Source organism: Antedon bifida, chromosome 6 (genome assembly GCF_963402885.1).
Source record: "Antedon bifida chromosome 6, ecAntBifi1.1, whole genome shotgun sequence".
NCBI lineage: Eukaryota > Metazoa > Echinodermata > Crinoidea > Comatulida > Antedonidae > Antedon > Antedon bifida.
This window is the reverse complement of record NC_136231.1, coordinates 4674421-4690138: the sequence shown is the minus strand read 5'-3', so window position 1 is coordinate 4690138 and position 15718 is coordinate 4674421. Positions and strand designations below refer to the sequence as shown.

The 15718-nt window shown below is 32.3% G+C and overlaps 4 protein-coding genes across 4 annotated transcripts in view; 3 read left to right on the top strand and 1 right to left on the bottom strand.

Annotated features, from left to right (window-relative positions):
- The window catches only part of LOC144844930 (15-hydroxyprostaglandin dehydrogenase [NAD(+)]-like), a 57304-nt gene extending 55170 nt beyond the window's left edge, over positions 1-2134 (top strand). The window contains exons 4-8 of the mRNA XM_078702043.1: positions 246-352; positions 533-629; positions 835-911; positions 1338-1489; positions 1612-2134. Coding sequence (XP_078558169.1) covers positions 246-352; positions 533-629; positions 835-911; positions 1338-1489; positions 1612-1723 — 545 coding nt within the window. The 3' untranslated portion in view covers positions 1724-2134. The remainder of the gene's footprint in view (positions 1-245; positions 353-532; positions 630-834; positions 912-1337; positions 1490-1611) is intronic.
- A 109-nt stretch (positions 2135-2243) lies between these two features.
- On the top strand, positions 2244-4488 carry LOC144844929 (uncharacterized). The gene is made up of 3 exons (XM_078702042.1): positions 2244-2611; positions 2795-2944; positions 3218-4488. Exons 1-3 carry the CDS (start codon positions 2605-2607, stop codon positions 3901-3903), a joined length of 843 nt encoding a protein of 280 aa, XP_078558168.1. The 5' UTR covers positions 2244-2604; the 3' UTR covers positions 3904-4488.
- An 849-nt stretch (positions 4489-5337) lies between these two features.
- On the bottom strand, positions 5338-7529 carry LOC144844870 (tripartite motif-containing protein 2-like). The gene has a single exon (XM_078701965.1). It carries the CDS (start codon positions 7501-7503, stop codon positions 5338-5340), a length of 2166 nt encoding a protein of 721 aa, XP_078558091.1. The 5' UTR covers positions 7504-7529.
- Positions 7530-10713: 3184 nt separating this feature from the next.
- Positions 10714-14613, top strand: LOC144844768 (methyltransferase-like protein 27). The gene is made up of 6 exons (XM_078701826.1): positions 10714-10987; positions 12310-12440; positions 12701-12823; positions 13144-13282; positions 13630-13722; positions 14016-14613. The coding sequence occupies exons 2-6, from the start codon at positions 12324-12326 to the stop codon at positions 14198-14200; spliced, it is 657 nt and encodes a 218-aa protein (XP_078557952.1). The 5' UTR covers positions 10714-10987; positions 12310-12323; the 3' UTR covers positions 14201-14613.
- The last annotated feature ends 1105 nt before the right edge of the window (positions 14614-15718 follow it).

Below are 15718 nucleotides of genomic sequence, written 5' to 3'. Positions count from 1 at the left end.
AATATGCATGGTGCAGCAGCTTAAATATGCATGGTGCAGCAGCTTAAATATGCATGGTGCAGCTTAAAATATATTATAATTGAAAAGTGCATTAATGTGATCAAAATATATATGATGTTTTCCACTCGAGATACGAAGCATTTATCACTACAACAATCACATTTTGTATATGCTTTGAACATTTCAATAACCAGATAATATTATATATATATTCACAAATAATATTGTATCTTTTTCTTGTACAGAAGCATTTGAACAGGCTAAGGCACATTTTGGCACACTGGATATTGTCTGTAATAATGCAGGCATTGTCAATGAGGTTAATTGGTCTCTCATGATAGACGTTAACCTGGTGAGTTCTAAAAATTATCAAATTTCCAATTCATTCTTTCAAAAATGTTCAACATTATCCCTTCACCTTTCTCCCCATCCCTTCCTCCCACCTTGATCAACAAATTAATCAGCTGTTATGCTCCCTTAATGAGACAACTTGAATTGACTGAAATTATTGTTGGCTTCTTTTCTCTTGTAGAAAGGTGTGATGCATGGAACTTACCTAGCAATTGAGATGATGGGAACTAGGAATGGTGGAAACGGTGGAACTGTTGTCAATATGTCATCAGTTGCAAGTAAGTATAGGCCTAGCACAAATACTACAACAAATCCTCCACAGGCCTTCTTCGTTCCAAGTGTGATCCATACTGATATTCGGAAATATCACCAGTAACAATAATACATTGGATGCTTTACCATGTTTTCATACCAACCCACCCCAGTACGTTACTAGAGGATTACTATTCGACGGATATTATATTAACATTTGAACTGTTTTAGGTTTAAGGTGTGTTCCTTACATGGCAGCTTACACTGCTACTAAACATGGGATACGCTCCTTCTCTGTGGCACTACAGGTATGATTCATATATTACTTTCAGTATTCATACTTTCATAATGTTACGCAATTATACATGCATTGGAAATCATTATTTTTGCTTAATAATATTAATAATGATGTATTTTAATGAGTGAATAAATCTCCCAAAAATGTTAGTTCCGATCGACTATTTTGAATGCCAAAAAATGGCGGCTCGATTGGATTTATACCTCGAAATTGCTGTGCTCCATTGTATATCACGTCGAGCAATTAGTTGAATATCATGTGACAAATAATCGTCCAATCATGACAAGGATATACTGTTTTAACAAGACAGTGTAGGCCTTACATGCTGTTGCCAAATGCTTAATATACGTGTTTATATCCAACCTGGTCTGTGACAATGTCAGTTTGCTTCAAATATATAAAATTATATTATGCTTAATGTCCAATTACTGAACAGGAACAAGTGCAATGCAAGGATAATGGAATCACCATCAAAGTTCTATGTCCATCACTTGTTGCTACACGGCTTATTAAAGAGGACTTCGTTGTTGACGACGAAAGTGAAAAAGTATTTGTCAGTGCAAAACGAGATGCCACTCCTAAGTTATCGTAAGATGTTTCAGTTCGTATTTATCATATTTAAAATATAATAATTATTTCCTTGTGTTTATCATGTATAATATACAGTATTTTATTTCCTGTAACATTTATAAATAACATTTTTTTTACAGAACTGATGACGTAGCTAATGCTTTCATGAAACTTCTTGAAAGTAAAGAAATGATTCTACTTGTTGCTGTTGAGGGAAATAAGGAGATACCATCAAAGAGCTTTCTAGGTTAAGACAATATAAAAGAACTGTATTAATATTAAATCAAAATTATGATAATTATTCAATAGTGCCCTTATCAAAAATAATGATTATTAATCTTTTCTATGTCTTTAATGGTAATAATATGATGTTAGATGTTTACAGCTTTTGTCATCATCTTAATAAAATTGATAAAGTTTAAAAAAATAAAGTGAAATTGAATAAATACTACAGTATAATATATCCGTGTATAAAATATGTTTCTAATTGTCATTAGTAGTGCCTGGGTGATAAACCGTAGGTATAAATGGTATGTTGTTGTATTTTTTTTATTTATATAGGCCTATGTCCAACAGTTTAAATTTGATAAAGATAATATAAAAGTGTTACGAAATTAGGCATTGAATAATAATAATGTTTGTATCACCGGTGTGTGTATGAAATGTGTTTCATTGCTTAATTGCTATAGTGTCTAGAAATTTAAATCGCAAGTAAACGATTTTTTTTTTGTTATGATTATTAAACTTTGTATTATTTGGTGAGGTATAGGCCTAGTTCAGAAGAGTATTTTTCGGGTTTCACTGTTGGCTCGACGGTCGCAACATGCAACTAACAGCGAATTGTGACCTTTCAGATCATGCTTAAAACATGGAAAAACAACAACAAAAGAGTGGAAGATCCAGTGGAGGGAAGAGTGAATATTTAATAATATTGCTAGTTCAAAGAATTGTCGTTTAAAGTCTATGTCGGAAGTTAAGTGAGGTCATTGTTAGACAACAGTTAAAACGGAAGAGGTAATGTCGTCTAACTGGTGATAACGATTATTTGACTTTATCAACAATACAATATGGACATAAGAACGTGTTAGGGTGTTGCTGTATGAATGTTATAATGACTTTTTCTTCAGTGAAAAATGTCAGGTAGGTAGCTGAACATTTCCTTATTGTCGATGATGTTCAATGTATCGCATGCTTTGTATCTTATTTAATATATTAATTTATTTCGATTAGGCCTATAATTTTAAAACAAAACTTATCCTTTTCCGTATGTAATGTTTGATTACAAAGAGATTTATATTTTTTACTTCCTTGTTTCCTGTACAGATTATGCGACATATACTGGGATATTAGTATTAATTTCGACAGTAATTTCAGTGATATTGGGCGTGTTTAAATGCTGTGTTCGTCGAGCTACCATCAAACAAACGGTTAGGCATGAAGATGAGTCGGATGACCAACCGGATCAAACCGACGGTAAGCACAGATACCCTAGATAGGCTTATTTAAGCATGCAGTAGGTATTTTACACTTTAAACTAAAAAATACAAAAATGTGAATGTTTTATTTACAACTATTTTAAATGGAAGTCATTTTAAGTAATATGTACCAATAACAATTGTCATTTGTTTTGGTTGAATAAATATTGCGAAACAAACAACTTACCTTGAAATTCACGTGGCAATGGAAATGCTATTACATTTACCTTATGAATATGCTATAATGATGACAAATAATAATTATTTACAGGTCTATGTCTTACTGAAATAATGGTAGAAAATACAAATGATGGGCAGGTGAACGATGATAGCGAAATAACAGTTAGTGTTACTGAACAAAATGACATGAAGTCAAAGCAGACAATTGAACAATTGGAAGAAGGAGAACATAGGCCTACTGATGACACTGTTGCAACTAGTGAAGAAGATGAAGTAAATAACGAATCTGGATTATCAGAAACAGATGAATGTGGATATTCCACCATAGATGAACTGTCGGAAGATGATGACGATGAGAAGAAGCGAGATGAGGGGTTATACCATCATATTGAAGATGTATCTTCCCAAACCAGTGATAGTGATGATTCAGATAATATGTACACTGACATAAAAGATTTGTTTGAACTCCCTGCTAAGCCTAATTATTATCTCTCACTATGTGTTGATTCGGACGATGAGGACTCGGATATTTATCATAATATATCGCCTACTGTTAGTGAAGATGGAAGTGAGCATAATTATACAACTATTGAGGAGTGGAGCATGAAAAGTACCGAGACGTTATGCTCAAGTATTGCTATTAGTGAAGATGACACTGGGTATCTAATTGTAACTCATGGCGAAGAAGGGATCCATAAATCTACAGAAAGTTTAAATAATAATAATAACGAAAATACACAAAACAAAGATGAAATACATCCTGATAATGGAAATTGAGCATTATTATATATATTAAGAAGTTAGCAGTTAGATCATTTTAGTTTTGGAAGTGTATCACTCAAATCAATCCGGTTTTTCTATCAACATAATATTTGTTTTATAAAAGGTTATTTACAATAGAAATGCTAGAGAAAATTTTTTTTTTAAACCATGTTAGAACATTGGTAAACAGCTTCAGACTAATCGTTTCCTCGCAATGTGCTTCCGGTTGTATTTTAAAATATAAATAAATATAAGATGATCTATACTAGGCTATGTACTCATAAAGAATCATATTGAAAAAAACGTTTGATTTGATACAGCCTACAATTTATTGTAACACTAACTATTAGTGAAGATATGCATTTTAATTAATGCAAATGTATCTTCTCTCGCAGTCAAATTATGTACACAATAGAAGTGAAGGCTAGCTCAGATAAATAGAATTGTTTGTTATTCAGTTGTCAATCCGGGTATGTCTGAAAAATTCCAATAAACGAAACTGAAACCGGATGTAAATTAATATTTTTAGCATTGTGTCTGTTGATAAAAACACAATAACATACATTCGAGGAATACAACCTCACCACACAATTCAAGGAAGACATTTTACGATTATAAATCGCTCATGTGAACTTACTTAGGGTAGAAAACAAGGCCATATACATGGCTGCAGTCGCGCGCGTGCTAAAATTTGAGTTAGTGTTTACCGACCAACCGACCGACATAGTGAGCTGTAGAGTCGCGTTTGCACGCGACTAAAACACCTAAACAAGGATTGTACACACTGAATGAATAAAAAGCGAAATACAATATTTTAGGCAAACACTTTATTTAAATCAAAAGTAACATGTAATTCAGTGTCTGGTTGTCTTCATATGAATATTATTCTGCAAAAATAATTCAGAATTATTTTTTTCACATGTCTAATGGGCTAATACATTCATCATTGAGTGCTGAATATGTTGCCCAATTCTAAAATGATTTTCAGTTAGGTCGATACAAAAAATATTTGCTTAAAATCACAAAATGGCTTAAACGGAAGAGATACATCATATCTTTACGCACGTTCAAACCATGCGTCAATTACAATTAAACTGAGGTTTATTGTCAGTTTTCATAATAATAATCGACTAAGAAAATAGATAGTCCTAAACCAAATCAAGACATCATTAATGTTAACAGGATGCCACCAATGACGGAATTCAAACACTAACAATTTCCGATATATTGATGTCATGTTCAAATGTTTGTTACTGCTATTCAACGTAAAGTCAAATGACTGGCCCTATATAAAAGGTGGTATAATGGATCATTTTCCCTATAATATTTACATAAGTGGTACAGCCAATAAGCATGAATATAATTTCTGAAAATATTCTTTACAATATGATTTACGTTTGTTATTGTTTGAAATATAGTACAGCAATGAATTTGATCATTTATCATTGTTTAATAATTATATATCTTGACACAGTTGTCGCCATAATTTGCAACAGCTACTTGTCTAGGTCTGTATGACACAATCGCTAGACCACACGGTATATTAAGATTGTCGTTTCCAGTGTCAATTCTTCTAACAAATTCTCCATCTCCATTAAACACTTGTAACATTCCGTGACCGGAAACAATAACGTTTCCATCGTCATCAACTACTAGACCAAGTGGACACTTTAAATTGATATCATTATCAATATGTTTCACAAGAACTGTTACAGCATTGGTCTTCTTATCTAATAACTGTAGCCGATTGTTTCTGCAATCTGTTATGACAATACCATTGCCAAGCATGGCTGCACGGTAGGGTCTATTGAAGTAGAAATCCCCTTCATTATTGGAAATAACTTTTTCCAAAAACTGTCCGTTGTCAAAATTGAATTTAACTACACAGTGGGCAGTACGATCTACAACATACAGAATACGTGTACACTCATCCAAAGCAAGGCCTGCAGCAAACGTTAAGAAACCTTTTCCAAATGATCGTATGGTAGTACCGTCATTTTCACATACGGTTACACATTTATTTTTACTGTCACTGTATATTATTAAACCGTCTTCCTTGGCTCTACACATCATGTAAACGTAGCATTTCGGCGGCATGCTAATGGTATCTACATGCTTTCCTGTTTTGGAATCAAACTTCAGAACTTCCCGACTATTCATTGAAACTAACAGATATCCATCGTCAGCCATTACATCTGTAGCTTTGCCGTGTTGGTTTTCTAATTCGATGTGTCCAAAGTCACGGATTGTCCGAACCAAACCATCGTTCTCTACAGAGATTACTAAAGGAGATCCCTTTATAAGGAAATCGTTAACTTTCACATGTACCTCGCTTAGCTCTGAGCAGCTACAATTGGCTCGGTAAATCCCGTTTTCGTGATAATGAAACACCACTGGAGTTTCTTGCTTTCCAGATACCGTCATCAGATATGCTGAAATGTCTTCTACTTTTTCTAAAATTGGAGTGGCTATTTCAACAAAGAATGGTTGGTTTTTGGTAACAATGATGTTTTCATCCTGTTTCCTAATTTCAAAAAGTTTATGTACTTCAAGTGTTTCGGTAACATGTCCAATAGTTGTCTTGAGAGATTGAGTCTCTTCAAAATGTAAAAGAGCACCATTGACTTGTTCTTCAACGGTTGGGTACGAATGAACGGTTTTCTTTAGTTTGTCTAACAGTTGATCTTTCGCGTCTAACGCTGTCGCCGGGTTTGAATTGTTGACAGAAAGATGAACAAGCTGCTTTATATGTACAAAATCATTACTAGCAGCATCAAATTGATCAATCATTTTAAGAACGGGGACTTTCTTACCATCATACATCGTCTGAAGACTATCTATAAGCTGTTTGCGTTCTTCTTGTAGTTTAAGAATCGCTTCATCCACGGATCTATTAATTCTTTGTTCGCAAAAGTTACGTTCCAACTCAAGCTGGTCAGCCTTCTTCTTCCTATTCAGCTTCTCCTCTTGAATTTTAATCTCACGCTCTTCCCCTTCATCGATCAACTCGGCAGCAGTTTTCTTGAATACCTCAAATGCATCTAATATCTTTATAACATTATCGCTATTGTGACACGTTTTATGTTCGATGATAATGCATTCGACACAGATGGCTTCTTTACAAGTATTACAATAGAATTTAAGGGATTGATCCGTGTGATTCTTACAGTGCATTGACAATAACTGACGCTGTTCTGGTGTTAATTTTCTGAGTTCATCGTCTGAATATAAGGTATGTGATTTGAGAACGTCCACTTCACTGTGACTTTTAACGCATGTAGCACAAAAGTTTTGAGAGCAGTCTTTGCAAAACTTAACAGCAGCAAGTGTACAATAGGAACACATAAGTTCACCGCCTTCCAGGTGATCTACATATTCTAGAAGATTATTCACAAAGGTGTTTGGGGGAATACTTTCAAGTCCACCGTCAGGAATCTCAAAGTTATCCATGCAAGTGGGACAACTTAACTGATTGTTCTGTTCCACCCAGTCCATCAAACATTTCTCGCAAAAACTATGAAGACATGGTAGCGTTTTCGGTCGATTAAATCTGTTCATGCAAATAGCACACTCCAGTACACGGTCATCTAGTTCTTTAACAAATGCACTTGCCATATTCTTGTAAAATAAACTTGATTATTTGAAAACTTGATACGGAGGTATATATTTAGGATACAAAAAATTATAAACTAGAACGGAGCCAGTAGTTTACCTTACGTCCTGGTCCAAATGTAAAGAAATAACAGAAGGTGTAGCAACAGCAGCAAGCGTTATATGCTTCAAGCGAAGTGCAGTTGTTCAATATAGGAACTGAGAACAATATAATCTGTTGATTATACAGATTATAAACATCATACCTATATTTAGTTTCTAATCGTAGGCCTAAGTGTATTTACACAAAACAGAATCATGTTATCAGAAAATTGACTTTGATCCTAGTAATAAACTTGTCTCCTTTAGCAAATCTCTATATACAGTAGTAAACACAATAGTTTGTTTTACTATATTATCAGACCTCTATTGTAACTACGTTTGTTGGTACCTGCAGGTGATGATGTCAGCAGCAGTTATGTGACGCGAATTAATAACAGCAAATATATATATATTCTTTGGTAATAGGAACAAACTCACGTGATATCTATTGAATGTCAGGTGATTCTGATCTATAGTCGTGATTGATATTATTTAACACGAGGTAATGAATAAAGTTAGCCAGTACAGTTATTGTGAACCACTGATTAAAGACTTCCATGGTCTAATTACAATTTAAAAGAAACACAAAAAGTTAGATCCCTGGAACCTATTATAGGATTGCTTTATTCTTAATAAAAATTCAATAATATTATTAATTTTAATAATATTTAACTGTTATTATAGTAGGATACCATCTTTTTCTTTAATTTAGCAATAATTAATTTAATAACATTGATGTTTAGAACACTTCCAAATGCATATCAGTGGATTAACTGTTAACTGATAATATATACTGTACTGTAATATACCATCTTTTTTCCAAATTAATAATAATTGTTAATATATAATAACCTGATCTAAGTGGCCGAAATAAATACATAAATCTCTCCAGCAAATACAACCATCATTAATGAATTATCGTCAGCAGATCATTGATTAAACCCCCAGGTAAGTTACGGTAAACTGTTAGTTTGTTACACTTTGCTAATTAAATTAAGGGAAATGATTGATGACTTAACGGTTGGGTAAGTTTAATGTTATTGGTCAGTTTTAGTATCTATTTCCATTAAGTGAACATGATTGGTTTATTTGTTATAATGATAAAGTTTGTGGTAGTTCTGAAAACAACTGTTGCACTTATCCTCGGGGTGGACGCGAGAGAGAGTGCAGGTAGTCTAAAAATGGGGAGATTCAAAGGGACCAGCTTACCAGCTTACACTTAATATATAATATGTAAATATTTACCGCCCACCATATTATCTACTAACATTTATTTTACCATTTATCTAATTCAATAATATATTATATATATTTTTTAAATTTTGTTTTCTTTCTCCAAAATTATATAATGTAACCTAAATCTAAATAAAATAAATAAATAATACAGTACTAAAAATAAGACTAAATAGTATAATAAAAATAGTATCACGTTTAATTAAATTACAAATAACTATTAAAAATTAAATATAATAAGAACAAATAATCATATGACAGTTGCATTTGTTTTAATAATAACAGTATAATAAAATCAATTAGCAATTATATATATATTTTTTTAATAATAATAATGATAATATATTGACTTTAAACTTGAAAATATTAATAATACTGATAATAAATAGATAATAACATTAACTTCATCATATAGGTTAAGTATTGTTCGATCTGTAAGATTACCTTGTTTTTACTATTTCATTTTACTTGTATAATTCGCTTCTTATTTAAGACTTAAATGTTATTTTTGATACTTTTCTTTTTGTTTTTACATTGCCTTGTAAACGTGTGCCGCTGATACAAAAGCGTTTGTTCATTAGAGGGCGATATTAACACCTATTAATAGTAAAACATGAGAACCGACGAGTAGTAGTAGTAGTAATAGTAGTACAGAGTACAGTAGTATGTAGTAGAATTATACATTTGTATACAGTATCAAGACATTTTTTTTTGTTTATCCAACCGGGAGAAGTTGTATTTTAGCGGAAAATCAGGAGATGACACGAAATATTGGAAGACTTCCCGTGATATATCGGATGACGGGAGATCAGAACCTTTACTTTTTTTTTATTTGAACAATATGAGGGTAATCCATCCAGCATAAGCTGATCATTAGGGACCCTCAAACAATACAAACAGTAAATACAAAATAAACTATAAAAATAGTATTTGTCTTCTTTTTAATAATTGTGTTGTTAAAGATAATTCTATTGATCTCTTTTTTGACCGTTATAATTGTTTTTTGTAATAAAATTAGTAAGATTGTATAACTTTGTGTTGTATAGGTCTTAAGATATTTATATATATATATATATATATTTGGTTGGGGCGACTTTTTCTCATTCTCACAGATTTCCTCATCTTTATCGTTTCAAATTAATTAATTAAATTTCAGTATATCACCGGGCGGTTTAGAATTAATGTTCTTTGCCTGATGAGTTTATATATAGGCCTATATATATTTCTATATATACAGTATATACATATATAAATCCAAAGGCAAAATACTGAACAAATGACAATGCTGTGGGTATCATGTGGCTGGATCTCAATGGAGATACAAAAAAAAGAAGCGAAAAGCTAAATCAAAACGATAAAGTAAAACAGCCAGAAAAGTTAGCAGAGCTTTCGGGCAACACTAGCCCTTCATCAGTGCAAGTGAAGGAATTTGGATAACGTCATAGATATACAAACTGGCAAGTGCTGCCATTCTGTGAGGGGCGGGTTTCCCGCTGTTGAATGAGATTATGAAATAAATGAATAAATAAATACAAAATTAACAAAGATATAAAAAATAAATATATATATAAATATACAGTAGGCCTACTATGAAAGAAAGATAATTAAGAAATAATATCAGAAAGAGAGAAATAGATGATTTAGGCCTAATCAGATAAATAATTTAGATTTAATTTAGAAAACTGATGACATAACTGATGGTGATGGCAGGTGGAACATTACAACCACATGAAATACAAACAAATGGCTTGCCATAATCCCAGTCTTGCTTGGGTGAACCTGAACTATGGGGGAACTGTAAGAAAGTAATTCCTCGGTGATTACATCCATTGTTTGCAGACTATTATTGTGTCGTTTATCCATTGAGCTATAAAATTCCCATACCAAGGTCAATTGAAATAGGCAAGTCACCATGATCACGAATACGATCACTACCTCATAATTAACCAAGGTGACCTGAGCCCGTTTATTCATTTCTATAAATATTACGCCTTCATTGCTATTATAAACAGTAATTTCTTCCATCACGATTGAAATACTATATTTTGAAATCATCATTCTAATCCTACGTACGTGTTTATAAATCTGCAAACACGAAGAAATAGACGTATTTATTTGTGTTAGCGTCGACTGGAATACGAACACGCTGTCTTCCGTCATTAGTATTGTAAATGTAAGTATTATTACGTGTAAGGATGTTTACTTCATTCTAGTAAGTAGGTCTACACACAGACGGCCTTATTTATCGACGAAGTGTTTTTTTTTTAAATATACAATATTTGAGTTTATGTTTTTGGATTGTTTCCTTTTAGCTTATTCTATTGTAGAGTAGCATATATATATATTATATATATTTGTTTATAGACTACTGAAACTGTATTATTTACACAGTACATCCACGTATGACTCTTCTTGGTTTAGTCATGAAGTTCCATGGTTTATTGATAATACACTGTTTCTCCCAAAAAGGAGAAATAAAATGATAGGAATTAGAATATTAGAAAATATATGCAAAGACACAAATATTGAAACACTCATTCAATCTTTATTTCAGAATGTCATAATAATGCTCATAACATATATCCATAGAACATTTAGAAAATAACATAGTTAACCATAAAGAAGAAACTAAGAAAGTATCGTATCGCCTACCTATAATCATGGAGGTATACAATAATAATAATATATTATTTTATACCTCCATGCTATAATTCAATGATAGATGTTAGCAGAAACATGGACGATGGTAATATAATTACACCATAGTACAAAAGCAAGAGCGAATTAAGGGATCGTCTTCCATACCACTGTGTGTGGATTATGCTTATTTCTGCTTTTATACTCAAGGCAATCTCATTACCTTGCTATTAACTATTATTTAGGCCTGTAGCTACATAAATTCGTTAAGGCAACATATGATCACATTTCGAACATAAGATTTGAGTTATTTGTATTACACAGAGACTAACTAAAACAGCAACTCAAGAATCAAACTACCATATTTTAAAAAATATGGCTGCAACAATGGCCTCCATGGCAATGCTGCAACCTCGACCAATAAAATACGTCAGATTGAAGCCACGCCCAATACACAATTGAGTGGTTGTTTTAACTAATTAATTTGAACATTAATTCATTTAAGGAGTTCATACCATGTGTCACTCCACTGTCGACAAGTGGTAATAACAAATTATTATAGTCTCTATAGAAAAGATTTGCTGGGTATAATTTTCATTTTCTTTCTTCTCACCTTTATTTTGTTAGGAACGCACCAGAGTCATGCGAGCGTGCTTACACTCTTTAAAATGATGTTGTAACTTCCCCAGAGAAAGTCCATACAGATTTATATCCATATTTATCCGATTTATTGGTGTCGCGTTCATTTGCAATATAAATCCTTTGCAGACATGTGATTTTGTTATGATAATTAATAAGAAAGAATTATTAGAATTTTGTTCCTATTTATGTACTGTTGTCTGTATCTCTTTCAAATAGTTGTTGGTATAACCATGGCTGCTGATTGGTCTAAAAAAGAAATAAAGGAGTATGTATCAACAATGGAAGAAGTAAATACACATGAAAAACTAGGACAATTTTATGATGGTTTTGCTCCATTCTACGATAAAGTGAGTTTTAATAAATACCATTTCACTAAAGAATAAATTAAAGATTTCTGTAAAGAATAATAATAATATATACCAAACTATAGTTTCTATATGTAGATTTGTGGATAAATATTATATATACATAAGTACTCCCATGTAAGTGTAATGCTCCAAATGTATGGTTAGAATTAATTGTGTGCTTAATATGAAAGTGTTGTCATTTGAAAGTAACCGAAAAGGATAAACTTTCCACTCATGAAGTAAATAAATCTTAATTTTAGGCAGTGAAATCTTTTGGATACGTTGGTCCTTCTCTTATTGCAAATTTTCTTCAAAAATATGTTAAGTCAAAAGATGCGTGGATATTTGATGTTGCAGCAGGAACGGGCCTTGTAGGTGAATGTGTAAGTATTAACCAGGATAATCAATATATTATTGCTATATGACTCCAATCCAATGAACAGTAACTTGTTCTTTTTTAATGTCTTAGACTTACAACTAACTGCCTACAAGACAGGTGTTTATATAATATGTACATTTCTTACAGTGACCATTTTAAATTCGGATTGGAAACCAATTTATTCAATTCCTAAAATATTTTAGGCAATTATAAGAAAATATTAATGGCAAACCGATTTCGATATACTACTCTAATGCCTATCTCAATAGAAATACAAACTTTAAAAGCTTGGTCATAAATTAGCTTCTGATTTTCTCTTATCAGCTGGTTGATACTGGTTATACTAACATTGATGCAGTGGATGGCAGTGAAACAAGTATAGAGGTAGCTCGTAAAAAGAACATCTACAAAAACCTATATGTCGAATGGCTTGGAGGTGACAACAAATTGAATATCAAGAATGGTAAATATCAGTGAAATCTATACATTTTTCATGTAAATTAAATCGGATACATTTACAGTGTCTTGAATATACAATCTGATGTACAAAAACATTTTGTCACATTTCCATCACATCACTATTCCATAATTTAGTATGGACCGGTTTATTTGGTATATGTGATGTGAGAATAACCTCCATCTCACGGCATAACAGGCGCACAGGTGTGGATGACATACAAAACTATTCATGTCTTACAGCATGCCATTAAACGTTTGTTCATCCACGACAGAGGGACCAGTACACCGATGATGTTTTTTGCAACATTTTTTAAACAAAATGAATTTTATCTTATTATCTAAACATTGTAGATAACTATGATGCATTGGTATGTGCAGGCGGGTTTATGCTCAACCAATTGAAATCGGATGTTTTTCCGGAATTTATTCGAGTTGTAAAACCAGGTATGTGCTAGAGTTAATAGGAATTCTGTGATTAAATCAACAATTCTCCAATTGTATAAAAATAATTATTTTTTATTTATCAACCAAAACCAACAACAACAACAAATTCTCCACTTACAGTATGGTTAACACAACAAGCCATCATTACACAATCTCAGAAACACTACGACGAGAATATATATTTTTGTGTTTCAAGGGACAATACATCTTTAAATTAAACATTAAAACAACAATATAACCAAGAAAAAAAACATAATTTTTAGCGTTTTTTTATTTGTTTATTTTATATAAAGGGGGCTACATTTTAATCAATATGCGGACAAAGTGGTTCACAGTTGAGCCCAGTTACAGAGATGGAAAGTTAGAAGGCGACATGGCACAAGTGGAAGAAGAAGGAAAATGGAAATTAATTGAAAGACATACTGATATTCAGGAAAGCGATCAGACTTCAGAAACATTTGTCTATCGGGTATGCTAAACAAAAATTTTGTAATGTTTTAAAATTGTTTAATACTGTATAAATGTACGTTTTTTGAAATGATTTTGTGATAACTGAACACATTTGTAGACAACCTTCCAGTTTTGATTAATGGGCATTTGACTTTACATATGGGTAATACTAACATAACAAAAAAACAAGGTCAGTGTTCTACATCCTTATTATAATTTTAGGTGATACACACTAGGTGAATAACATCAGTGTCATTGTAAGAAATCGTTTTATTTATTCTCGTTTTTGTTAACAGTCGTTCTCTAAACGCTAACTTAGCCAAATATGTACTGTATATACTATTTTGTATTTCACTTCCACGAGCCGTGCAGTCTAGCGTAACGCACAATTTTATGAATCTTCTTGTGTAATAATAAAAACATATATTTTAAAATGTATAATGGGTCAGTTTCTTGTATTATACAATGCACATGTGCTTTAAAATATAAAAATGCTCATGCCACTCAGAGAGCACTACATTTCAAACTCTTTGGCATGCACACTGTCGTAGCCACCGAAGTATCGTTTACAACTTCTGTGCTTTTTGTTCTTGATAAATACGATTTATTTTTATGAACTCAGAAACAATTACACACGTGCAAAAAACCTGCGCTCGCCATTGCGCAATAGTTTATGTATTTTTAACTCGGCTCCTCCAACTGATTAAAATGTGGACATTCGTCTCTTTCTGCGTAGTAGTAGCGCGTACCTCGCCTGTCATTTTTCTTCAACATTTCAATAGGTTACTGATGCAATCCTGATTTTGAATTGCTACGCGCCGCTGACGCAATAACAAGTGCAGGTGAAAAAAGCAATATGATTCAACCATGGACAAATGATTCAACTCGCATGACGAATAATTTTATTATCATTTCATTTTTATGACGTCAATTTCACATCACTTCTGCTATAGAATTCTGTGGTGAACAGCGTTAATTTTAGCATTATACATCTCATGTTAGCACACATTAAGAAATACCATTTTTTACATAACGTTTATTTCTGCAGAACTCATTTCGATAGAACTGCTATTATTAGAATCCTTTAGACTAATTTTGATGAAGCTCTTATAGGGAAATCTCATACATTATAATTTGATGTGATGAGAATCCAATGTTAGATAATCGATGTGTCCAGTTAAAATATGTTCAGGTTAATAAAACTGGAGAGACCGCTCGTAATGATGGCTACGCGTTTACTTCAAGTATACTAATTTCCATCGATTTGATGAAATATCTATAATATTGAGATGAGATAATATGGCCAATAAGGGAGGAATAAATAAGTAAAATAATAAATAATTTTTAGGGTGGAGAGTTTATCTTTTGTTCATGGTTGACCTTTCAATAAAAACTGTATTTCGCGGCTTATGACAACCAAACTTACCACACCTATTATAATTAATACAGTAGGCCTTTGTGTTTAATATTTGTTGGGGTTAAAATGTAGAGAATGTGGAATACTGTTATGTATTGAATTGAGTTTTAAACATTTTGGCTTAAACGG